Here is a 25,894-nt window from a genome sequence, read left to right on the forward strand (position 1 = left end):
TGTTAGGAGATATCTTTGATCCTATGAGTTTAAAAGGCAAGTTCAGGCATCATAGATGTTTATAGATTTTCCTTTCATCAGAATGCACTGAGGTTGAGAATATGAAAGATTTGGAGTGTGTTGTAGAAATGTCAGAATTGCAAAAGCACTTGTTCTAAAGCCAGAATGTTTTTGGCACTCCATAGTCTGAACTCTAGAGTCATATGTATGTATAAATATGATGTTAGATTTAGAAGGAAGGAAGGAGGGAGGGAAGGAAGAGAGGGAAGGAAGGAAGGAAGGAGAGAGGGAGCGAAGGGAGGGAGGGAGGAAGGAAGGAAGGAAGGAAACAAGGAAACAAGGAAACAGACTTTGCCCAGATGCTCTTCAGTTGCTCCTAATGTTCTATGAGCAGAAATAGCTCAGTGACCTGATATTCCTTATCTTTGAAAGTTTGGAGTAGTAGCTCTGAGGATGTGTATCGGATCTCTGTATATTTAATTCCCCATGGCACTGAGATTATTTCTTTGACAAAAAAACATATGTGGTTTTGAGGCTGCATAGCAACCTGGTACATTCAAATTGAACATAATTGAAAATGATTCAGATATAAAAATTTCCTTCATTCATGCTGAGGGGTAGGAGGCCCTTCTGCAACCTCCTCATAGTCTAACATCCTCAACAGAGGAAGAATAGTGGCATTAACACAAGGGGGGATCCCTTTCAGTTTGGGGGCCTCTCTGGGGTACTGATGATTGCACAGTTACAAGCATCATGTTTTGATGGAGAAACTCATTCAGATGAGCTTTCAGACCAAAGTGATCCATCTCAACTACGTATTTAGATATCCTTGGCCTGTAGAACTGAGTGACACTTGGAGGTATATCAGGGGCAGACTGAAAAAGGGGAAAAAAATATCTTTGAAATCTGTCTGAAGTGGTAAGAAGGAGTATAATTGTTACTCCTTCAAATTAAATGTTGGTTGCCTCTACTCCTGTTCACAATTTAAAAAAACTAGAAAAATAAAAACTAAAACATTATCTCCATTTTGATGTCTGTTTCTGAATCTAATCTGTTAAATTATTAACGTGACTTTCAATATTTCTGCAGTGTCATTTCGGGCTCTTTGTCACATGGTGAACCTAGTCATGGATTGGCTGATAGAGTCATTAACTGCAGAGAAGTTCTGGAAGCTTTCAACCTGCTGGTGCTCCAGGTTAGCTCCTTCCCGTACACACTACAGACTCAACAGTCTCGAATCAGCTCCAGCAATGAGGTTCACTGGATACAACTGGACAACATGGTGAGTCTCTGTTCTGCTATCTGATACGTAGTCATTATTCTCAGTTCCCCAGGGAGCAGAATATTGTAATAAAATACAGTCATGGCTTTGTAAAATAGCACAAGAGTTTAAAAATATAGCATAAAGCTTTATCTCCTAAAAGTTCCATGTGATTACAATTATTATAAGACTAAAAACTAGTGAGTAGTGTCCAAAATAAATCTAATTATGTTGTTCTATTTGAGGTTATCATACAGATACAAAATAGTCCATCCNCCCCCCCCAAATGTGATATTATCTTATACAGTCACCAGTAGTCTGGATTATCTTTGTGCCTTTAAACCATTATTTTCAATCTGAGAGTTGGAAATATATTATCCTTTTGAATGGCTTCTCTGTCATGCTTCAGTCTTAATGATCTGTGTGACTATAAATTATGCTCGTGTTCCTCCAACCACTGGATTTTTTTTCTTGTCATCAGTTCTAAGACTTTTGGTTAAAACAGAAGATTATGATAGTGTTACTTTAAATTACTCAGTAATACTTAATGTGTTGAAAGCACCCTCTTAAGGTTATACATATTCAAGACTGTATTTGGGAGGGTGGCGCTCCAATCCCTAACACCTGGAAAATATTTTCTATGACCTATACAGTGTATGATAAATATACTACCAAAGAAAAGAAAAAAGTGTTTCATAAAAAACAAAGGAAGATGAGCCATTAAGCAGTAGATCCTTTGCTTAAAAAATATTAAACATGGCGGGGATGCCTGGGTGGCTGAGTCAGTTGAGAGTTTGACTCTTGGTTTCTGCTTGGATCATGGTCTCATGGTTCATGGGTTAAAGCCCCACAACAGGCTCTGTGCTAACAATGTGGAGCCTGCTAGGGATTCTTTCTCTCTCCCTCTCTCTCTGTCCCTCCCTTACTTGTGCACTCTTTCTCTCTCAAATTAAATAAACTTTAAAAAATTAAAAATTAAAAAATATTAAACATAATAGATATTTTACAATAAGCATGTTTAAGTAAAAGATGCCAGATATGTCTTACATAAGAATAACATTTATTCAGAGACGCCTGAGTGGCTCATCAGTTGAGTATCTGACTTTGGCGCAGGTCATGATCTCATGGTTTGTGGGTCTGAGCACCATATCGGGCTTGCCTCTGTCAGCACAGAGCCAGTTTTGGATCCTCTGTCCCCAACCCCTCCCCCAGGCCCTCCCCTGCTCATGCTTGCTCTCTCTCTCTCTCAAAAAAAAAAAAACACATTAAAAAAAAATCATCCCTATGAGGTGCCTTGGCTCAGTCAGTTGAGCATCTGACTCTTGATTTCAGCTCAGGTCATGATCCCAGGGTCATGGGATGGAGCCCCATGTTGGGCTCCACATTGAGTGTGGAAAATGCTTGGAATTCTCTCCCTCTCTCCCTTTACCTCTCTTTGCCACTTGCATTCTCTCTCTAAAATTTAAAAAAAAAAAATTAAATCATCACTGTGAAATTGAGATCAACATAGAAAAAAGATAAAAACTTTGAACTTGAATCTAAGTTCAACAACACCCTTACACATTAGGGAGAAGCTCCTAACCATTAACCTCCTTTTGTTATCCTGAAACCAACATCCTCAAAAAGAAAAAATTGAGAAAAGCAGAGTAATTCAATTTAAAAAATAGTGAGCACTTGTGGGCTTATGTTAGATCTTTCCAAGAACACAAAGGGAACTGACCATTTAAAAGAGAAAGCAAAGGGGCCCCTGGGTGGCTCAGTCAGTTAGGCGTCCTACTTTGGCTCAGGTCATGATCTCATGGTTGGTGAGTTGGAACCCCATGTCAGGCTCTGTGTTGACAGGTCAGAGCCTGGAGCCTGCTTCAGATTCTGTGTCTCCCACTCTCTCTGCCCCTCCTCTTCTTGTCTCTCTGTCTCTCTCTTTCAAAAATAAATAAACATTTAAAAATAAATAAATAAAATAAAAGTAAAGGAGAAAGCAAAGTACATATCAAAGTCACTATTATCCAAAGTAGAATAAGATAGGGGCGCCTGGGTGGCTTAGTCGGTCAAGCGTCCGACTTTCGCTTAGGTCATGATCTCACGGTTCGTGGGTTCGAGCCCCGCTTCGGGCTCTGTGCTGACTGCCAGCTCAGAGCCTGGAGCCTGTTCCAGTCTGTGACTCCCTCTCTCTCTGACCCTCCCCTGCTCACGCTCTCTCTCTCTCTCTCTCTCTCTCTTCTAGAAATAAAAAAGAAAAAAAAAAAGTAGAATAAGATATACATAGAGAAAAGAGATCAGTATTTGCCAGAGGCAAGGGTAGGCAGTGGATGAAATGGGTAAATGGGATCAAAAGATACAAACATTCAGTTATAAAATAAGTAAGTCCTGGAGATGTAATGTACCACATGATGACTATAGTTAATACTGTATGGTATATTTTAAAGTTGCAAAGAGAGTAAGCCTTAGAAGTTCACATCACCAGAAAAAAGAATAGTAACTGTATGTGCTGACGGATATTAACAGGACTTCCTGTGGTGATCATTTATATACATATATATATAGCACACATATATAGGCATACCTTGTTTTGTTGTGCTTTGCTTTATTATACTTTGCAGATATTTCATTTTTACAAAATGAAGATTTGTGGTGATCCTGCATCAAGGAAGTCTATTGGTGCCATTTTTTCGAACAACATTTGCTCACTTTGTGTCTCTCTGTCACATGTTGGTAATTCTTACAATATTTCAAATTTTTTCATTATTATTATACTTGTTATAATAACTTGTTGTATTTGTTATATGCTTGTTATGGTGATCTATAATCATTGATCTTTGATGTTACTATTGTAATTGTTTTGCAGTGCCACAAACCACACCCATGTAAGAATGTGAACTTAATTGATAAATGTGTGTTCTAACTGCTCCAATTGGCCATTCCCCTCTCTCTCCCTTGCCACAGGCCTCCCTATTCCTGGGTACACAACAATATTACCATTAGGCCAATCAATAATCGTACAATGGCCTCTAAGTGTTCAAGCAATGGGAAGAGTTGTACATCTCTCACTTTAAATCAAAAGCTAAACATGATTAAGTTTAGTGAAGAAGGCAAGTCAAAAGCTGACACAGGCTGAAAGCTAGGCCTCTTGCTCCAAACAGCCGTGTTATGAATACAAAGGAAAAGTTCTTGAAGGAAATTAAAAGTGCTAACCCAGGGGCACCTGGTGGGCTTAGTCAGTTAAGCATCTGACTCTTGATTTCAGTTCAGTTCCCAATCTCAGGGTCATGAGATCAAGCCCTGCACTGGGCTCTGTGCTGGACATGGAGACTGCTTAAGATTCTCTTTCCCTCCTCCTCTGCCCCTTCCTATCGCTGGCTCTTGCTCTCTCTCTCTCTCTCTATTTCTCTCTTTCTCAAAAAAAGTGCTAACCCAGTGAACACATGAATGATAAGAAAGTAAAGCAGCCCTATTGCTGATATGGAGAAAGTTTGAGTGATCTGGATAGAAGATCATATCAGCCACAACATTCCCTTAAGCCAAAGCCTAATGCAGACCAATGCCCTAGCTCTCTCCAATTCTGGGAAGACTGAGAGAGGTGAGGAAGCTGCAGAAGAAAAATTGGAAGCTAACAGAAGTTAGATCATAAAGTTTTAGGGGAAAAAAAATTCTTCTGCATAACATCACAGTGCAGGGTACAACAGCAAGTGCTGATATAGAAGCTGCATCAAGCTATACAAAAGATCTAGAAGATTATCAATGAAGGCTACATGAAACAAACTTTCAATGTGGATGGAACAGCCATCAATTGGAAGAAGATGCCTTCTAGGACTTCATAGCTAGAGAGAAGTCAATGCCTGGCTTCAAACTTCAAAGTACAGGCTGACTCTCTTGTTAGGGCCTACTGCAGCTGGTGACTTGAAGTTGAAGCCAGTGCTCATTGACCATTCTGAAAATCCTAGGGCCCTGAAGAATCATGCTAAATCTACTCTGTCTGTGTTCTATAAATGGAACAACAAAGCCTGGTTGACAGCACATCAGTTTACAAGATGGTTGACTGAATATTTTAAGCCCACTGATGAGACCTACTGCTCAGAAAAAAAAAGATTCCTTTCAAAATATTACTGCTCGTTGACAATGCATATTGGTAACCTAAGAGCTCTGATGGAGATGTACAATGAGATGAATGTGGTTTTCATGACTACTAACACAACATCCATTTTGCAGCCCATGGGTCAAGGAGTAACTTCTTATAATTTAGGAAAACACATTTCATAAGGCTAGAGTTGCCATAGACAGTGATTCCTCTGATGGATATGGGCAAAGTTAGTTGAAAACATTCTGGAAAGGATTCACCATTCTAGGTGATTAAGAGCACTCATGATTCATGGGAAGAAGTCAAAATATCAACATTACCAGGAGTTTGGAAGAAGTTGATTTCAACCCCTGTGGATGACTTTGAGGGGTTCAAGACTTCAGTGGAGAAAGTCACTACAGATGTGGTGGAAATAACAAGAGAACTAAATTTAAAAGTGGAGCCTGAAGATGAGAATGAAATGTTGCAATCTCATGATAAAAATTGCATGGATGAGGAGTTGCTTCTGATGGGTGAGCAAAGGAAGTGGTTTCTTAAGAAGGAAACTACTCCTGGTGAAGATGCTGTGGAGATTGTTGAAATGACAACAAAGGATTTAGAATATTACATGAACTTAGTTGATAAAGAAGCGGCAGGGTTTGAGAGGATTGACTCCAATTTTGAAAGAAGTTCTACTGTGGGCAAAATGCTATCAAACAGCATCACTTGCTAAAGAGAAACCACTCATGAAGGAAAGAGTCATTCAATGCAGCAAATTTCATTGTTGTCTTGTGTTAAGAAATTGCCACAGCCACCCCAGCCTTCAACAACCACTACCCAAATCAGTCAGCAACCATCAACATCAAGGCAAGACCCTCCACTGGCAAAAAGATTATGATTTGCTGGAAGTTCAGATGATGTTAGCATTTTTAAGCAATAAAGTATCTTTTAATTAAGGCATTTACATTGCTTTTTTAGACATAATGCTATTGTACACTTAATAGACTACAATACAGTGTACACATAACTTTTGTATGTAGAGAGAAACCAAAAAATTCATTTGACTAATTTGATTGTAATACCTGTTTATTGTGGTAGTCTAGAAACAAACCCTCAAATCTCCAAGGTATGCCTGTACATAAATAGAATCATTATGTTGTACCCCTGAAAACTAATGCAGTGTTACATGTCAATTATATATCAATTTCAAGAAAGAAAAAATATCAAGTTGTATACCTTGAATATATGCAATATTTTTAATGTTTATTAATTTTTGAGAGACAGAGACTGAGTACAAGCAGAGGTGGAACCGACAGAGAGGGAGACACAAAATCCTAAGCAGGCTCCAGGCTCTGAGCTATCAGCACAAAGCCTGATACAGGGCTTGAACTCACAAACTGTGAGATCATGACCTAAGCCAAAGTCGGCCACTTAACCAACTGAGTCACCCAGGTACCCCAAATATATACAATTTTTATTTACAAAACAATAGACTGGAATAAGACCATTTTATAAAATTTTTAAAAATTTAACATTTATTTATTTTTGAGAGACAAAGAGAGACAGAGTGTGAGTGGAGGAGGAGCAGAGAGAGAGGAAGACACAATCTGAAACAGGTTCCAGGCTTTGGGCTGTCAGTAGGTAGCCTACGAACTATGAGATCAGGACCTGAGCTGAAGTCAGAAGCTTAACCAACTGAGTCACCCAAGCACCCCCTGGAATAAGACAATTTTAAAAGATCAAAATGCTCTGGGGATCGAAAAGAGGGAGAAGTCCCATCTATTTGAGAGCATTAGGAAAGGCCATATGGAAAGAGCACAGCAGATGGGCCTTACAAGAGAGGAAGGAAGGAGCAGACAGACTGATGCATGGGCTCTTCTGGCAGCAGAATACTCAGGCAGCACCACAGAGGAGGAAACAAAGGGATTTTTCAGAGAATACAAGGAGAATGAAAAGAAACTTGGAAATATACACATGGAGGCTTGAATTCCTAGGCTGGCAAAGTTTACACTTATTACAAAGACATTAATGATTTTTTCATAAGGGCATAGTATTATTAAAAATATGGTTGAGTCTTGAACAACACAGGGTTCAGAAGCACCCACCCCTGCTCAGTTGAAAATTCACATATAATTTTGACCCTTCCAAAACTTGACTACTAATGGCTTGCTGTTGACCGGAAGCCTTACCAATAACACAAACAGTCACTTAACACCTATTTTGTATGTTATGTTGTCATATAATGTATTATTATATAATGTATTATTACAATAAAGTAGGCTAGAGAAAAGAAAACATTAAGAAAACCATAAGGTGGCACAAAAACAGACACATAGACTAATGGAATAGAAGAGAGAACTCAGAATTGGACACAAATATATGGCCAACTAATCTTTGACGAAGCAGGAAAGAGTATCCAATGGAAAAAAGCCTCTTTAACAGATGGTGCTGGGAGAACTCGACAGCAACATGCAGAATAATGAAACTAGATCATTTTCTCACACCATACACAAAAATAAACTCAAAATGGATAAGGGACCTGAACGTGAGACAGGAAACCATCAAAACCTTAGAGGAGAAAGCAGGAAACAACCTCCTTGACCTCAACCTCAGCAATTTCTTACTTGACACATTCCCAAAGGCAAGGGAATCAAGAGCAAAAATGAACTATTGGGACCTTATGAAGATAAAAAGCTTCTGCATGGCAAAGGAAACAATCAGTAAAACTAATAGGCAACTGACAGAATGGGAAAAGATAGTTGTAAATGACATATCCGATAAAGGGCTAGTATCCAAAATCTATAAGGAACTCACTAAACTCCACCAAAAAACAAATAATCCAGTGAAGTAATGGGCAGAAGACATGAACTGACACTTGTCCAAAGAGGACATCCAGATGGCTAAACAGACACATGAAATGATGCTCAGCATCACTCATCATCAGGGAAATACAAATCAAGAACCACATGGAGATACCACTTCATGCTGGTCAGAGTGGCTAAAATGAACAAATCAGGAGACTCTAGATGCTGGTGAGGATGTGGAGAAACAAGCACCCTCCTGCACTATTGATGGGAATGTAAACTGGCGGAGCCCCTCTGGGAAACAGAGTGGAGGTTCCTCAAAAAATTAACTATAGAACTCCCCTATGACCCAGCAATAGCACTGCTAGGAATTTACCCAAGGGATACAGGATTGCTGATCCATGGGGGCACATATACCCAATGTTCATAGCAGCACTCTCAACAATAGCCAAAACATGGAAAGAGCCTAATAGTCCATCAACTGATAAGTGGATCAAGAAGATGTGGTTTATCTATACAATGGAATACTACATGGCAATGAGAAAGAATGAAATCTGGCCATTTGTAGCAACATGGATGGAACTTGAGGGTGTTACGCTGAATGAAATAAGTCAGGCAGAGAAGGACAGATACCATATGTTTGCACGTATAGGTGGATTAGGAGGAATTTAACAGGACCATGGGGAATAAGAAGGGGAAAAGTAGCTGGGGAGAGGGAGGTAGGCAAACCATGAGAGACTCTTGAGTGCTGAGAACAAATTGAGGGCTGATAGGGGTGGGGAAGAGAGGAAGGGGGGTGATGGGCATGGAGGAGGGCACTTTTGGGATGAGCACTGGGTGTTATATGGAAACCAACTTGACAATATACTAAGAAAAAAAAGGCAATCATAAGGAAGAGAAACTACATTCATAGTACTGTACTGTGAAAAATCTGCATATAGGTAGAAGGACTGCCAATCCTGCAGATCTGTTTCTTGTTTCATCAGCGTTTAGACATAACAGACCCAGGGATGCCCTTTCTTCCTGCCTCCACCCACCCTCCAACCTCTTTTCCAATTGCAACCTCCAGAACCATCTTCTTACCACCCTCTGCCTCCAGTAGTAGCTAACACCAGTTTTTGAGTTTAGCTCCTTATTGCCAATCAAACACGAGTTCCTGGATTTGTCAGAATGATTCCTCCAAGGTGGAGACTGCCTTCAACTTCCTGGTCAACATGTATCTGCAGGGGTCCAACACCTATGTGTCTCTGGGCTTCTATTCCAACCTTGACCATGTGGCTCTAGAGGGCCAAGAGCCTCTTAAAGATACAAAATCAGCATGGCAGCCATGCCCTTTTCCAGGGTGTGGAGAAGCCCTGTCAAGATGAGTGGGGTAAAATCCTGGACTGCATGGTCCTGGAGAAGAATCTGGAGCAGGCCCTTCTGGATCTGTATGTTCTGAGTTCTGCCCACACAAATTCCCATCTCTGTGACTTCCTGGATAACCACTTCCTAGATGAGGAGGTGAAACTCATCAAGAAGTTAGACAACCACCTGACTCACTGGCCCCCAAAGCTAGGCTGGATGAGTATCTCTTCAAAAGGCTCATTTTCAAGCATGATAACCAGGAGCCTTTGGAGCTCAATGGCTTTTGAGGGATGACATCCGGTGCATCCCACCGGATGTCAGGACTTCTGCCTGAGCCTCTCCCTGCAGCCACTAGGCAGCTTTTTAAACCCCCTGAAGTCCTCCACCAAGCTCTGAACCAAATGGAAACAATAAAGCTTTCTTCAGAAAACAAAACAAAACAAAACCCTGTGTAAGGGGACCTATGCAGTTCAAACTTATGTTGTTCAAGAGTCAATTTTATTATCAGAATGTACATATTTCTTTTATTTTTATACTAACAATGTAATGTACAACATAATGAATTTTCACAAACTGAAAGCACCTTTAGAATCAGCACCCAAAATGAGGAAATAGAACGTTACCACTATCCCAGAAGACAGGCACTACCCTCCAAAGGGTAACAGTCTTTTGGCCTCTTCCACCCTACATTTGGTTTGCCCAGTTTTGAGCTTGATATAAATGGAATCATGCAGTATGCATTCTTTTGTATATAGCTTCTTTTACTCAGCATCATTTGTGATATTCTTCTTTATTTTGCATGAGTCATAAAACATTTTTATTGTTGTATATAGATTACACTGGGTGAGCACCACAATTCATTTATCCATTACATTCATTTATTTCAATAGTGCTGCCATAAACATTCTAGCACATGCCTTTTAGTAGACACAGGTATGTATTTTTATCAGGTGTATATGTGGGAATGAACACATATGTTCAACTTTAGGAGATGCAAAGAGGTTGCATTCTAAGGCAGTTTATTAATGATAGAAGTCAAATGAAAGTGATTAAAAATAGATCAGTTGTGGTGCCTGGGTGGCTCAGTCTAAACATCCAACTTTAGCTCAGGTCATGATCTCATGGTTTATGAGCTCAAGTCCTGCATTGGGCTCTGCCCTGGCAGTGCAGAACCTGCTTGGGATTCTCTCTCTCTCTGCTCCTCTCCTGCTTGCACTCTCTCTCTCTCTCTTTAAACTTTAAAAAAAAAAAAAAGGGGAGAGGAGTCATCTGGCTTTTCTGATCATTCAGGTTCAAATTAACAAATACATAAATAGTGGTCTTGGCAAGAAAAGGTGTGGAAGAAATGGTGAATTTCACCTTCCCTCTAGCAACCACCAGTTTGTTCTCTATACTTAAGAGTCTATTTCTTGATTTATCTATTCCTCTCTCTCTCTCATTTTTTTCTAAGTTCTCATTTTTTGTAATTTAAAATTTTGTAAATTTTTTGTAAGATTTTTAAAGTGTACATTGTGATGATTTGATACACTTATACATATACATTGTGAAAGGACTCCTTCCTTCTAGTTAATTAATACATCCATTACCTCACATATTTATATATAAATATAAACATATTTATGTGTATTTTTAGTGAGAACATTTAATTTCTACTCTCTTAGCAAATGGCAATTATAGCATTAACAACTATAGTCATTATATTATACATTAGATCCTCAGACCTTATTCATTATAGGAAGAGGTTGGTAAAAAGGTATAAACTTATAGTTCTAAGTTTATACCTTTTTACCAACCTCTTCCTATTCCCCCCACCCCCCGCCAGCCCCTGGCAACCACTATTGTACTCTCTGCTTCTATGAGTGACTTTTTTTTTTAAGATCCTTAATATGAGTGAGACCATGCAGCGTTTGTCTTTCTCTAAGTTACTTCACTTAGCATTAATGCCCTCAAGGTCTATCTGTCATAGATTTCAGGATTTCCTTCTTTCTCATGGCTGAATAATATTCCATTGTGTGGACATATACATGTACATCTTTCTTATCCATTTATCCATTGGCAGACAGATGCTTCCATATCCTGGCTATTGTGAATAATGCTTAATGAACATGGGAGTGCATGTATCTCTTCTATATCCTATTTTCATTTCCTTTAGATAAATACCCAGAAGTGGGTATTTATTGATCAATGGATCAATTTTTAATTTATTTGAGGAACCTCTGTATTGTTTCCCATGGTGGCTGTACCAGCTTACACTCCCACCAACAAAGCATGAGGGTTCGCTTTTCTCCACATCCTTGCCAACACTTATTATCTTTTTTTCCTTTTGATAAACAGCCATTCCAACAGCTATGAGGTGGGGTGCCTGGCTGACTCAGTCAGTTGAGCATGAGATTCCTGATCTTGGGGTCGTGAGTTCAAGCCTGACGTAGGACCTAGAGCTTAATTAAAAAAAAAAAAAAAATCAAACAGGTGTGAAGTGATATTTCAGTATAATAGTCACCATGTTGTTATACATTAGATCCTTACTCTGATTTGCATTTCCCTGATGATTAGTGGTATTGACCACCTATTTACATACCTGTTGGCCATGTGCATGTCTTCTTTAGAAAAATGTCTATTCAGTTCCTCTGCCTGTCTTTAAGTTGGACTGTTTGGGTTTTTTGCTATTGAGTTATGTGAGTTTTTAAAATATATTTTGGATATTAACCCCATATCAGATATATGATTTGTAAATATTTCTCCTGTGCTATATAGGTTGTCTTTTCATTTTGTTGAGGCTTCCTTTGCTGTGCAGAAGCTTTTTAGTTTGGTATAAACTTGTTCACAATTTTTTAACCTTCCAGGAAATAATATATTGCAGGGATTTCTCCCCATCCCTAGAGAATAAGACACATTGTATCATCTCCTCACTGGATTTTCCTCTGTTTTGAATCAGGAGGACATGAGCTGTGAGGAGAAGCTGTACTTCGGCCTAAATGAATATAGTAAGTCTCTACAGTGGGGAATCACAAGCCCACTTTTAAGATGTGATGAGACTTTTGAAAAAATGGTGAACACGCTCTTGGAAAGGTAAGGACCTTCAGCTTTTACTTTAGCCATACTTGTGTATCTAAAATAGCCGAAAGTCTCTTGTGTCACTGTCACAGGGAGTTTTGTGGAGCACCAGCTGTGCAGATGACATGCAAGGCAGAATAAAAATAGCTTCTCCTAAGATGACCTTTTACTCATATAGGTTTTCTGTGATCATCCAAGACTAACCAAAGGAAACTAGCGACCCAAAGTGGGACTTAGAAACACTTTTCATGTCCTGAATCATCTCCCAAGCATGCTTTACTGCTACTACCAGGGGATTAGATGGACAGAGGGATTTGCTGATTAAAAACCATTCCTCTGAGTTGTGGCCTCCCCCTCCAACCCCCCATATACACTACACTTTTTCATTTTTCCCTCTTTCCCCCTCTATTCACCACAGGCAAGTACCCTTAGATGACTCAGTAAAAACTAAACTTTACTAGTTTATAGATTGGGAGTATAGACTGGAAAAAATTATGAGCAATTAAATCATTGAAGTGAGTTCAGTTCCTAGTGTGTCTCCTTTCGTCTCTGACCTTGGGAGTTAAAGATCATGACTTTTCTGTCTCTTCTACTTTCTTTTTGTTCCCCAAGTCCAGGTCAAACTCCAGAAGAGTGAAGAGTTTTCCTATTTTTTTCTCTCTGATTTTGAATCATAGACTTGAAGCATCACATAGGCATGAGAATTTACGTAACCTAATACAGGGCCCTCCCTCCCCTCCACTGCAATAGTCTGTCTGACCTTCCAGTGTTGGGGGCAGATGGACTCTTTTTGATGAGACACATTATAATTTTTAGTAGCTCTCATTCTTCAAACTGGCTCCAGTTGATTATAAGCCACCTATTTAACAACTTGCCCTATAATTTTACTAAGAAGAAAGAAAGAGAATAAAAATGAGGACGGGGGATGTATCCTATCCAGAGAGTTATTATACTGTGTCAAGAAAAGGAACAGCCTTGGAGGAGGATTTTATATTTTTGCAGCTGTTGGATTTAAGAAGACTTAACTGACTCTGTGACATTAATCCTTCCATAGCACACGTGATCTTACATTTCCAAAATCATCCCATGAGTCTCCCTTTTAAGTGTTTCCCACCCACTGGCTTCATCCACCAGTTTGGAACACATCCTCCATTCTGGTAACATCATTCAGAGTCAATCCCATCAACTTCTCTTACAACTTTGGTAATACTTACAAAACAACAATTACAGTTCAATGCAAACATAATAGGTTGTGAATACTATTCACTTCTAAATTCAACTTCTTTCAGAGTATGAGATCTAAATGCCTATAGATCAAAGTTACAATGTGTTCTAACTTTGGTAGAAGTTACCTGGCCCATCAAAAGACATTAAGCTTTAAACATGGATCTTGTGTGCTCACTTCTTCCAACCCAGTCACTCAAACTAATAATAGTTATGGTTTATTGAGCGTTTGAAGAACTTGCGCAGAATTGAGTAAACTTGCACAGGATTTCTTCACTTTTCCCAAATCTACTAAATCCTTGCAATGTAAGAAGACGTTGTCAGAGACTGAATGAATTTAGACCCAGCTCTGTCCCTGACCGGTTGCATGATCTTGGGCAAGTAGCCAGGTTTCTCTCGCCCCTTAACTCACTCTCCTTCTGGGAGGAGGGTGAGTGGCCAAAACCAGGCCATCCACGGTCCTCTCCAGCTCTAAAGTACTTCAAAACCACGCTATTCATTTGATGACCCTAATTGGTATTTGACCCTGGGCTTTTATGTGCAAGCCTGGCAGACCACTTGTTTTACTTTAAATAGAATTATAAAGTGGAACAAAGGCAAACAACCCCATGACCTTCCCAGCTGCATGTGCTGCCAGCTGGCAACCAGAAAGAAAGCTCACAGGCTCATCCTCATTTTGCCAGCACCTCCTTTCTTGACCAGCACTCCTTCATGCCTGCAAAGATCCTCTTTGCCCATTTGTACTTAACTGCTAGCAGGCCTGCCTTTCTGAGGAGTAACACGTAAAAAAGAGATTTATTTTCTGCCTGCTCTGTAATTGTAAAAAGTGCCAATGTGAACAAAGTGATCCTCTTACTTGGCAGTCCAGGCGGGGTGGGGGTGGGGTACCAATGGGTGTTGGGATGAGGCAAGGACACCCCTATTTGCCAGGCTCCTTTGACTAAACACTGCTCAGGTGATAGGAGGCTACACCACTAGGGGGTGCTATTTCCCCAGTCAGCTCCAAGTTTTCTCCAGCACTAGGACACAGTTTATGGGAAGACACTGTTTATCTTTATTGGAAGATAAACTGCTGTCTGTGGAGTGGCTACCCTCAAATGAGTAATTATTAGTAATAAAATTATTCTATTTATGTCTGATATTTTGCAAACGTATTAATGCCTCAATTTTCTTCACTGTAGTCAAGTATCAGAGAAATAAGCTGACAATGCCACCATACTCAGTGCCGCCAACAAGAGTTTAGGATCCAGGGATGATCCATTATGACTCTGTCAACAATTAACCTGAATAGACCAGTGCTTCTCAAAATTTAATGTGCATACAAACTACCTGGGGATCTTGTCAGGATGTGAGTTCTGATTCAGATATCTGGGGTGGGGGAATTTGGCATTTCTAACAAACTCCCAGGTGGTATTGCTACTGGACTCTGCTACTGGTCCATAGACCACACTCAGGGAATCTAGGGGTTGCTAGACCACCTCGAAACCTCTTTAACTTGCTGTGCCTATCCCAACAGGTTCCGATTCATAGGCATTGAAAGCTCAAATTTTCCTTCTAGAGATGTGGGCTCCAAGGTCATGCTAGAGCTCAAGCCTACCATTGACCAGTAACCCCTTCCCACCATGCTTGGTCTATATTCCTCCCACAAAGACCTTGCTGTCTCAGCTGGTCCTGCTGCCTGAGTGCGAGCTCCCTGTGTTCTGTTGAAGGTACCCCAGGCTACACAGCATGGTCGTCCGCTGCTACCTTCTCATCCAGCAGTACTCAGAGGCTCTGATGGCCCTCACCACCATGGCATCACTCCGCGACCACAGCACACCAGAAACCCTCAGCATTATGGACGACCTCATCAGCTCCCCAGGAAAAACCAGGAGTGGGCGGGGACACATGCTCATTATCAGGGTGCCCTCTGTGCAGCTGGCGATGTTAGCCAAGGAGCGGCTGCAGGAGGTGCGCGACAAGCTGGGGCTGCAGTACCGCTTTGAGATCATCCTTGGGAACCCTGCCTCTGAACTCAGTGTTGCAACTCACTTTGTGGCACGATTAAAGGTCAGCAATGGTCAGACATCTCTCTTTTGAAATACGATTTTTTTCTGTTTTCTAGAAATCCCACATAGGTTGCTCAGAGGCCTGAGTTTAATAGAGTTTTGCACATGTGTTGATTTGATCTTCATGACAGGGTTAGGACTAAACAAAGGGACATGTTCACTTCCCAAATTGGAGACAGTTTATTAAGATTCTTTCAAGCCCCCTTTTTATCATGTGCATGCAGTTGGTGTTCCATGCTCTCCAACTGCAGGTGCAAAAATGAGATGACCCAATTTGACCCCATGTTTATTGACCTTGTTCAAGATGCATCTAGCGCACGGCCACCTGTTTTCTCAGAAAAAGAGGTAAGTTGTTCTCTCAGACCGCTGTGGGTACCATCAATTCACTAATTCTTTTCTGTCTACCTAGCCTATCATCTCAGGTCTAGAGTCGGTAAAGTATTTTGTTTTATTTTTAGTACTCATATAGAGCTATTCCCCACTCTCTTGCATGTGGATTCTTCAACAGTTTGTTGTTTCATTGAACTTGCTTTGACACAGCCCTGAGGCTTGCTGGTCTGACTTTTCCACACCTACTACAGAGGGATTAGTGCATGAGCACGGCACCCTCCCCTCGCATGGCAGTGGGACTGACTGCTTCTCCTAAACCCTCCTGTTAGACATGGAGGCAGTGGGCAGAATTCCTAAATCGACTAACCTAACTCCCTCCTTTATGCCCTGCTCAAGTTTTTCTGGGGACTTTTATAATCCAGTGTGTTCTAGCCATTAGGAAGCATTTAATAAAATAACTGCATATATATCTATGTCTGACACCAAGCAAAGTGTACTGTATGTCTGAGCTAGACCGGCATGGTATGTGCACGCTGCACACTAAATACTGAGCTAAGTTGGGTTAAGAAAAATCTAGTTTGGCACAAATTTTATGAAAAGAAAGCACATAGTTTTGGGGGAATTTCAGTTTTACCCTGGGCTTCAGTTTCTCATCTGCAAAATGAGAGAGTTGGATTATATGATTTCCAAGAGCTCTAATTTGAAGATATAATTTCATGTTCATGAAGCATTTTGCAGGGCACCTAGGTGGTTCAGTTGGTTGAATGTCTGACTCTTGATTTCAGTTTAAGCCATGACCCCAGGATCATAGGATCGAACCCCACATCAGGCTCCATGCTGAGCATGGAGACTGCTTGGGATTCTCTCTCTCTCTCTCTCTCNGTCTAAAAATAGAAAACCTATATTTAATGGAAATTGTAACAAAATTTATATTTCATATGTAGATATAATGTTCACATTTTTTAACATTTATTTCTTTTTGAAGACAGAGTGAGACAGAGCACAAGTTGGGGAGGGACAGAGCGAGAGGGGTTGGGACACAAACTGAAGCAGGCTCCAGGCTCTGAGCTGTCAGTGCAGAGCCTGATGTGGGGCTCATACCTACAGACCATGAGATCATGACCTGAGCCAAAGTTGGACGCTTAACCGACTGAGCCACCCAGGCGCCCCAGTGTTCACAATTTGAAATGATGGTTATAGACCACAGAATTTCTAGGATGAATAACAAATGAGAGTCCTGAACTCTTCTTACAGCATAATTCATTGAGACGTATGTCTTGAGACAATTTGAATGATACTAACAATTGAAGAATCTGGAAAGGCAAATAATCAGTGCTGCTGTGTGAAGCCTTACACACTTATTGCAGGGAGATAGTGGAAAAGGATATGAGCCTTCCCTTCCCTTCCCTTCCCGTCCCGTCCCGTCCCGTCCCGTCCCGTCCCATCCCGCCCCGTCCCGTCCAATCCCATCCCATCCCATCAGACGCTTAACCAACTGAGCCACCCAGGCACCCCACCTTCAGGGGTTTTAGACAGCAGCTGTTCTGTGAGCACTGTTCTGAGAGCATGCCTTACATGAATGGGGGCCCAAGTAATTCTCAGAGCAGTTATCTGTCAATTTGTATGAGTAACTGCCAGTCACAAAGTACACAAAAGAGATTTCTGTATTCTCAAAACTGCTCAACTACCTCAGTCCACCCTATTTATACTCTCTTTGTGTGGAAGTGAAAATATGCACTCCCATTGAAATGTTCACATCCTAAGCAAGACTGCCACTTGCCAAATAATTTCTGCTTACATTTATTTCTAAGTTACCAAGCTCCCTTACCATTGTTGGGATGGCATGAGTGGGTGGGTGTGCCTTTTATCTGTAGCCTCAGGTAACATCCTCTGCCTCTTCTTCCATTGGATGGCCTTATTTTTATGCTTCCTTCTAATTATCCTGTTATGTATTATGACTAACTTACAAGTATGATAAGCATTTTGAAAGGATACGAGGCATAAATCTAAATAAGCCAGTTTCTCCAGAAGGCCTGTGAGGCTTTCTTCAGACTTCTTTAGCCTTGAGCCCCATATTTTCCCTTGAACTCAGTGCCCACCCAGTCATTTGTGTTATTTTGAGTGCTCTACAGTAAAGGGGTGCCTGGGTGGCTCAGTTGATTGAGTTGCCAACTCTTAATTTTGGCTCAGGTCACGATCCCAGGGTTGTGGGATTGAGTCCCACATCAGGCTTCATGTTTATGGAGCATGCTTACGATTCTCTCTCCCTCTGCCTCCCTCCCCCCTGCTCTCTCTCTCTCTCCCTCTCAAATAAATAAAATGAAAAAAGTATAAATAAATAAATGCTCTGCAGTTTAATCATCCTGAGGGAATTGTCAGTCCCTCCAAGAACTGTGGCCATCATTGAAGGATGGAAGAGCATGTTGTAGTGGTTTGGCTAGCTCTGATTGGTCAAGAGTAAAAGTGAGATTTCTTTAATAATCTTTTGAAAATAAATATTTTTATAGAGAAAACATCCCTTATCCCATCAGTATAACTTGATCTCATTGTTGTGGAACCATGACCTCTGGATGGTTTCTGGGAGAAGAAATTCCATTCAAGGAGAACCTCAGTGTCAGGAATATCATGAGTCCAATGCAAGGGTTATAAGTAAAATGATTCCTATTCCCCAAATTGTTTACTTTAAATCAGATAATGTTATTATTTATTTTGACATGACAGTGTATGGAAAACTGAATTTTTATAGATACCTTTCTTTTAATATTAAAAAAAATAGTTTTGGGGCGCCTGGGTGGCTTAGTCGGTTAAGCGTCCGACTTTCACTCGGGTCATGATCTCATGGTTCGTGGTTTAAAGCCCCGCGTCGGGCTCTGTGCTGACTGCCAGCTCAGAGCCTGAAGCCTGTTTCAGTCTGTGACTCCCTCTCTCTCTGACCCTCCCCTGCTCACGCTGTCTTTCTCTCTCTCTCCTAGAAATTAAAAAAAAAAAAAATTAAAAATAGTTTTGATAGGGGTGCCTGAGTGGCTCAGTCAGTGTAGCATCCAACTTTGGCTCAGGTCACGATCTCATGGTTCATGAGTTCAAGCCCCACATCAGGCTTACTGCTTGCTATCAGCACAGAGCCCGCGTTGGCTCTTCTATCCCTATCTGTCTCTCTCTGCCCCTCCCCCTCTCATGCTTGCTCTCTCAAAAATGAATGTTTTTTTAATATATATTTTTGATAGATTGGTTTCCTAAGACAAGAAAAGCCTCTCAAATTTCTAAACCTATATAGGTCCATTGATTTCCTCCTGGTATGCAACTATATGATAGAAGACTGGGCAACGAGGTCAGAGTGCCTCCCCATTTATGAATTATGTATATTTTATTTGAGTAATTATGGGTATATTTATTTGTAAAGACTGTTTTATCTAGACATCAGCAAATCATTAATCAAATCCTATTACATTATGTCTTGCATATTAAATTTCTTTTTATCTCTTTTTCTGTTTAGCAAAGAAAGTACCAGTCTATTTTTAAAATACATTATGTACATTACTTAATACCTCACTTTTTACTCTTTTTTCCCTAAAACATTATCAAAAATGTCAGTCTATTTCCTATAATAACTCCTGCCAGAAAGCTGTTATGAAGCATAGATGCTAGATACTTTATAAAAAGAAGTAGGAACCACCTTATCTACTTAAGAGATAGTCTCTTTTCTTTCTGCTCTAAAATAAAAATCTATAAGATCTTTTCACTTTTGAACATCTTTCAAGTTGGTGGGATTATTTTCCTTTTCACTGACATTCCATTTACGAAAGATAATATATACTTGTGTATACATGTGTATGTGTTCATCTGTATCAGAAGTTGATGATTAATAGATTATTTCTGAAACCATAAACTAATTGCATTGCTCTTCTAAGTAAGGGGCAGGTTTTTTTAATTGGTCTAGATGTGGTTATATTTTTAGCCTTCTTGAGAGAGACTTTTGAGAGCCCCAAGCCAATGATTATTTGTCACCTATTTTGACAGTCAATATGGGGACGGGACAGGAATAACCATCAAGGGTAGCTAACTTGATGATTTTCTTGGTGAAAATATCTGTTTTCATGGAGTTTTTTTTTTCATGGAGTTTTGTTGAGATGTTTTATTTGTCGATCATAATTGAAACTGTCTTTTTCAGTCAATCAGTCCCAAGAGTCTGCCCATTATATGAAGAAAATATATGTAAAAGCCTTGAGTCAGGTAGTTTAACCAGGGTTTCTGTAAGGTTTGCATCACTGGCAGAGTATTTCACATTGTATGTTTTTTCGCTTGTGTGGCTAATGCATGATGTTATACCAAGATCTCCTGTTTTATCCTACTGAGATAAAACTAAAGGCCACATTCTTCTAGAGTGCTTTGTTATGCTTTGCAGTAGCAATTTAGTGTACACACACACACACACACACACACACACACACACACACACACACACCGGAAGTCATTTGGAAGCACAAATGCATATAAAATGTGAACCTAGAAATCTTTTAAGAGGTGGAAACTTAAATAAGCGGTTTTAATTTTATCATATGGGTCCCTTTCTACAGACCTGGAGAGGAAATGAGCCAGAAGAGTGGACCCCTCGGACATACCAAGATTTAGAAGGTCTGCCTTGTATTGTGATATTAACTGGTAAAGATCCTCTTGGAGAAACCTTTCCCAGGTACATTGTGAATAATTATTTCTCAGTTTTCCTTAGTTACCCAGCTAAGCTGATGGTTAAAACTTGGCTGACACTTGGGGCGCCTGGGTGGCTCAGTCAGTTAAGCATCCGACTTCGGCTCAGGTCATGATCTCACAGTTCATGGGCTTGAGCCCTGTGTCAGCCTCTGTGCTGACAGCTAGCTCAGGGCCTGGAACCTGTTTAGGATTCTGTGTTTCCCTCTCTCTCTGACCCTCCCCTGCCCATGCTCTCTCTCTCTCAGAAATAAATAAAACATTTAAAAAAAAAAAAAAGAAAAAACTTGGCTGACACTTAACCATTTCATTTGTTTAGCAAGGAGAGAGAATGAGAGAATCATTTTCCTCAGAGATAAAAGATATAAGATATCTCTGAGGAAAAGGCTAGAAAGCCTAGGAAAAGGCTAGAAATAATAACCTTCCTTGACTCTTTTGACTTTCCAGAGATTGCCTACCAATTTGGGGAATGGAAGATAGCCACAGTGAGAAGTGTTTATGCATCAAAGCAAAGAGGCAGAAAGGAAAAGCGTCTGCCCCAAAACAGGATTTTTTTAATTTGGATAAAGTGTCTCTTAATCTGCTGTTCCCAACCCCTTTAAGAATCTAGGGCCTGCAGATAGGAGGAAGGCAGCAACAACAATAAGAACAGAACTGAATGCTTACTGTGTGTCAGTCATTGCTATAAATGCCTTACCTGCACCATCCATTCATTCCTTACAATAACCATTTGAGCCAGACACTGTTATTCTATTTTATATTTGGAGAAAATGAAGTGGCTGCTGTGAAGTCATAACAGCTAGGAGGTGACAAAGCTGATATTTAAATCAAGGTCAGATGGACTCACCCAAAACATCATTACTTTCATGCAGGTCTTTGAAGTACTGTGACCTCCGGCTCATAGACTCAAGCTATTTAACTCGCACAGCCTTGGAGCAGGAGGTGGGTCTGGCATGCTGCTATGTCTCAAAAGAGGTCATCCGAGGGTCCGCTGTTGCCCTGGACCTTAGTGGAAAGGAGCATGAGAGAGCCGCCACCAGTGAGAACGACGCTGATGAGCTGCTGATCGACCTGGAGAGGCCACAGAGCAACAGTAGTGCTGTTACTGGAACGTCAGGTCAGTGCCTCCTTTTCTCTCTCACGGGGTGAGGGACAGGAGTGAGGAGGCGGATAGACATGGGGGAGGCAGAGGCATTTATTCCCTCACACCCCTCAAGGCTGTCAGAGGAGTCTTCAGTGACTCGGGCATCCTGTCCAGACCTCAGTTCCCTGTCCAAGAGATATTTGGAAAACATAACTACTGAACAGCTACAAAATTCTCCTCTGGGTAAACATGTAATGAGGAGCTTGGTAATAAGCTAAGTAAAACAAATAAATATTATCAACTTTAGTCTGCACCACCTTCCATAGTCTTTTCTACCCTTAATCACCTCATGGATATTATACATCTGGTATTTGTACAAAAGCCCTCTCATTTCCTTCTAGATCTGAAAGCTGTAGGTTTGTGCTAATTGGCTCAGTACATGGCACAGTGTTTACCTGTTTGAATGAAGGAATGAATGAATGACTTTTGTAAGTAGTTAATGGCAGATGTTTGTATACCAAAGGCTACTCTGGGGCTACTACTGCCTGTGCAGACCCACCATGCAGCCGGCCTGCCCCCTTCAGAATATTACTGTACAGCCTGTGGCAGTGCCTGGCATGAATTTTCTTCTGAGAAATTGTATTACAGCAAAGGCAGCACTATTTCCATTTTCTTCTGATTAGGAAAGTAACAAAACTCCATATGTAAAACTTGGAGAATATAAAAAAAGAAAACTTAGAGAATGTAACAAAGGATGGAGAAAAGGTTAAAAATGAAAACCCCAGGGCACCTGGCTGGCTCAGTCAGTAGAGCATATGACTCTTGATCTCGAGGTCATGAATTCGAGCCCTATGTTGAGGGTGGAGATTACTTAAAAAAATAAATAAATTGGGGTACCTGGGTGGCTCAGTCAGTTAAGCATCCAACTTCCGCTCAGGTCATGATCTCACAGCCTGTGAGTTTGAGCCGTGCATCAGGCTCTGTGCTGACAGCTCAGAGCCTAGAGCCTGCCTCAGATTCTGTCTCTCCCTCTCTCTCTGCCCCTCCTCCACTCACATTCTGTCTCTCTCTCTCAAAAATAAAAAACATTTATAAACAATTGGGTTTTTAAAATTTTTTTTCATCTTTATTTTTTTATTTATTTTTGAGAGTGAGACAGAGAGAGACAGAATGTAAGCAGAGGAGAGGCAGACACAGAATCTGAAACAGGCTTCAGGCTCCAAGCTGTCAGCACAGAGCCTGACACGGGACTCGAACCCACAAACCAGGAGATCATGACCTGAGCTGAAGTCAGACACTTAACTGACTGAGCTACGCAGGCACCCCAAAAATAAACATTTAAAAAAATAAAATAAAAATGGAAATGGAAACCCCTCTCTACCAGAGAAGACTACCATGAACATTCCTCTTTCCCATATCTCCTCTCTTCCATCACCATGATACACACATGCAAACACACACACACACACACACACGTGACTTCATGTCAAAAGCAGCATGAGTGTGTCTCTTCATTCTGGCAGCTGCTGTTGGATGACTGTGGGAATCAAAGAGGCAGTCATCTGTGGGCCTTTCTGGCTTGAGAGGGGCCCTCAGCCTGAGAGAACATAAGGACTGTGCCAGTGGGCATNGTCAGCACAGAGCCTGACACGGGACTCGAACCCACAAACCAGGAGATCATGACCTGAGCTGAAGTCAGACACTTAACTGACTGAGCTACGCAGGCACCCCAAAAATAAACATTTAAAAAAATAAAATAAAAATGGAAATGGAAACCCCTCTCTACCAGAGAAGACTACCATGAACATTCCTCTTTCCCATATCTCCTCTCTTCCATCACCATGATACACACATGCAAACACACACACACACACACACACGTGACTTCATGTCAAAAGCAGCATGAGTGTGTCTCTTCATTCTGGCAGCTGCTGTTGGATGACTGTGGGAATCAAAGAGGCAGTCATCTGTGGGCCTTTCTGGCTTGAGAGGGGCCCTCAGCCTGAGAGAACATAAGGACTGTGCCAGTGGGCATGCCCAGCTGCTCGCCTCAGCCAGGAGTCAGGGCTGCACCTTCGCTCACCTCACCACTCCAGGTTCCCCAGTTGTTCCTCTAAGACCAGTTCAGAATAAAGCCAAGAGGTTTAGAGGATAGTAAAGAGTAACAGAAGAGAGGGGGAAATAACACACTTGGAAGTTTCTGGATACCAGCATCAGTGACAGGGAGGCAAGGGGGTGTTTATATCATTCTCATGGCTCTTTAATCAGCCCCTTCCTAGGGCACCTGGGTGGCTCAGTTGGTTAAGCGTCTGACTTTGACCTAGGTCATGATCTCGCCATTCCTGAGTTCAAGCCCCATGTTAGGCTCTGTGCTGATAGCTCAGAGCCTGGAGCCTGCTTCAGATTCTGTGTTTCCCTCTCTTTCTCTGCCCCCTTCCCCACTCACACTTTTTCTCTCTCAAAAATAAATAAAACATTTTTGAAAAAAATAAAAATAATGAAAATTTAAAAAAACTAGATGCCTCCTTTCCCTGCAGTTGCAGAGCTGCCCCAGAAGGCTCACATGTTCTTGGCCTTGCTCTTGTTAACCACAAAGGCAATGGCTTGGCTTCTGCTGCTTAGAGTTTCCCTCCCTTTGAGGACAACCTGACCTACGGGCTGTGCTCCCTCCACTGAGCACACATCCCTCTACCTTGGGCGGACTCTAGGGGTCCTTGGGTAGGCTCACTGCCCCCAGTGTGCAGGCTGTAAAGGTCAGGGCGGTGAGGGGAAAGGCAAGCTCTCATACAAGATGGAAAGACAAAAAAGTCAGATGAGCAAGTGGAGTGACTCAGTTGCAATGACCTCCCGTTACAGCTATGCCTCTAGGATCTCCCAAGGTTGGGATATGACCTACATGCCAGGGAGCACCAACCCCAGCTCAGAGCCTTCAGCCCTGAATGTATGAGCTTTTGGTTTATCCACAGACCAAAGAGTGGTGATCTATCAGAGGGGAAAACCTGTTCGAAGTGAATTGGCCAAATCCACAGGGACCTCTGGTTGAAAGCAAGACCTCACTGAGCATAGATTATGCCTTACATCCTTTTCCAATAGAGCCCTTTCCCCACACTGGTTTGGGCATCCATGGAAGTGGTACCCCCTGAGGAACTTCTCCACAACCAGAAGTGTGAGGCCCGTGGGCCCCAGGAGGAGGGAAGTGCCCTGGAGGACTTGACTGTAGAGCTTGTATTGGTCTAGGAATGAATCAGGCGGCATAGCCAAATGAAGTAACAGAGAAGAGTTTAATAACGTTACACGATTTACAAACCTGGGGGTAGGATTTAAAAAAACAGAAGGAGGTATAGTTACCCACAGGGCGCCAGGAGAGGGAGCAGCCCTCATAGAGACCAGCAGTTGAGCCTGGCGGTGCGTGCAGGGAAGGGCCAGGGAATAAACAGCCGAGTCCCGCTGATGACCACGGGTGTGCTCTCCGTCCTCTTTCAGGCTCCATCATGGAGAACGGGGTGAGCTCTTCCAGCACGGCCGACAAGTCCCAGAAACTGTCGCTGACCCCCACCTTCCAGAGCCCCGCCAACAGCGTGGGCCTGGATGAAGGGGTCTCCGCAGGCACAGGGGGAGCCGGGGAGACTCTGAAGCAGGAGTGTGATTCCCTGGGCCCCCAGATGGCCAGCAGCACCACCTCCAAGCCGCCGTCGTCCTCCTCCTCCTCCTCCTCGGGACCCCGGGCTCTCTCGTGGCCGGGGCAGCCACCCCACAGCTGCAGGGGCCTGCACGCCGCCCTGCCCCCCATCGTGATCCTATCGAAAGCGGCCTACAGCCTGCTGGGCTCGCAGCGGGGAGGCAAGCCGCCCGCGTCCTCATCGCTGCTGCCGCACGCCGACGTGGCCTGGGTGAGCTCCCTGCGGCCGCTGCTGCACAAGGACATGAGCAGCGAGGAGCAGTCCCTCTACTACCGCCAGTGGACGTCGGCTCGGCAGCACCACG

The 25,894-nt window shown here is 41.9% G+C and overlaps 1 protein-coding gene across 1 annotated transcript in view; it reads left to right on the forward strand.

The window, feature by feature from the left end:
- Positions 1 to 25,894, forward strand: part of GREB1L (GREB1 like retinoic acid receptor coactivator) — a 282,191-nt gene that overhangs the window by 234,179 nt on the left and 22,118 nt on the right. The window contains exons 21-25 of the mRNA XM_077778190.1: positions 12,402 to 12,535; positions 15,454 to 15,793; positions 20,697 to 20,812; positions 21,699 to 21,943; positions 25,394 to 25,894. The exon at positions 25,394 to 25,894 is cut by the window's right edge and continues 74 nt beyond it. Of these exons, the coding sequence (XP_077634316.1) occupies positions 12,402 to 12,535; positions 15,454 to 15,793; positions 20,697 to 20,812; positions 21,699 to 21,943; positions 25,394 to 25,894 (1,336 nt within the window). The remainder of the gene's footprint in view (positions 1 to 12,401; positions 12,536 to 15,453; positions 15,794 to 20,696; positions 20,813 to 21,698; positions 21,944 to 25,393) is intronic.

This window comes from Crocuta crocuta, unplaced genomic scaffold (assembly GCF_008692635.1).
Source record: "Crocuta crocuta isolate KB4526 unplaced genomic scaffold, BGI_CrCroc_1.0 scaffold26, whole genome shotgun sequence".
Classification (NCBI taxonomy): domain Eukaryota; kingdom Metazoa; phylum Chordata; class Mammalia; order Carnivora; family Hyaenidae; genus Crocuta; species Crocuta crocuta.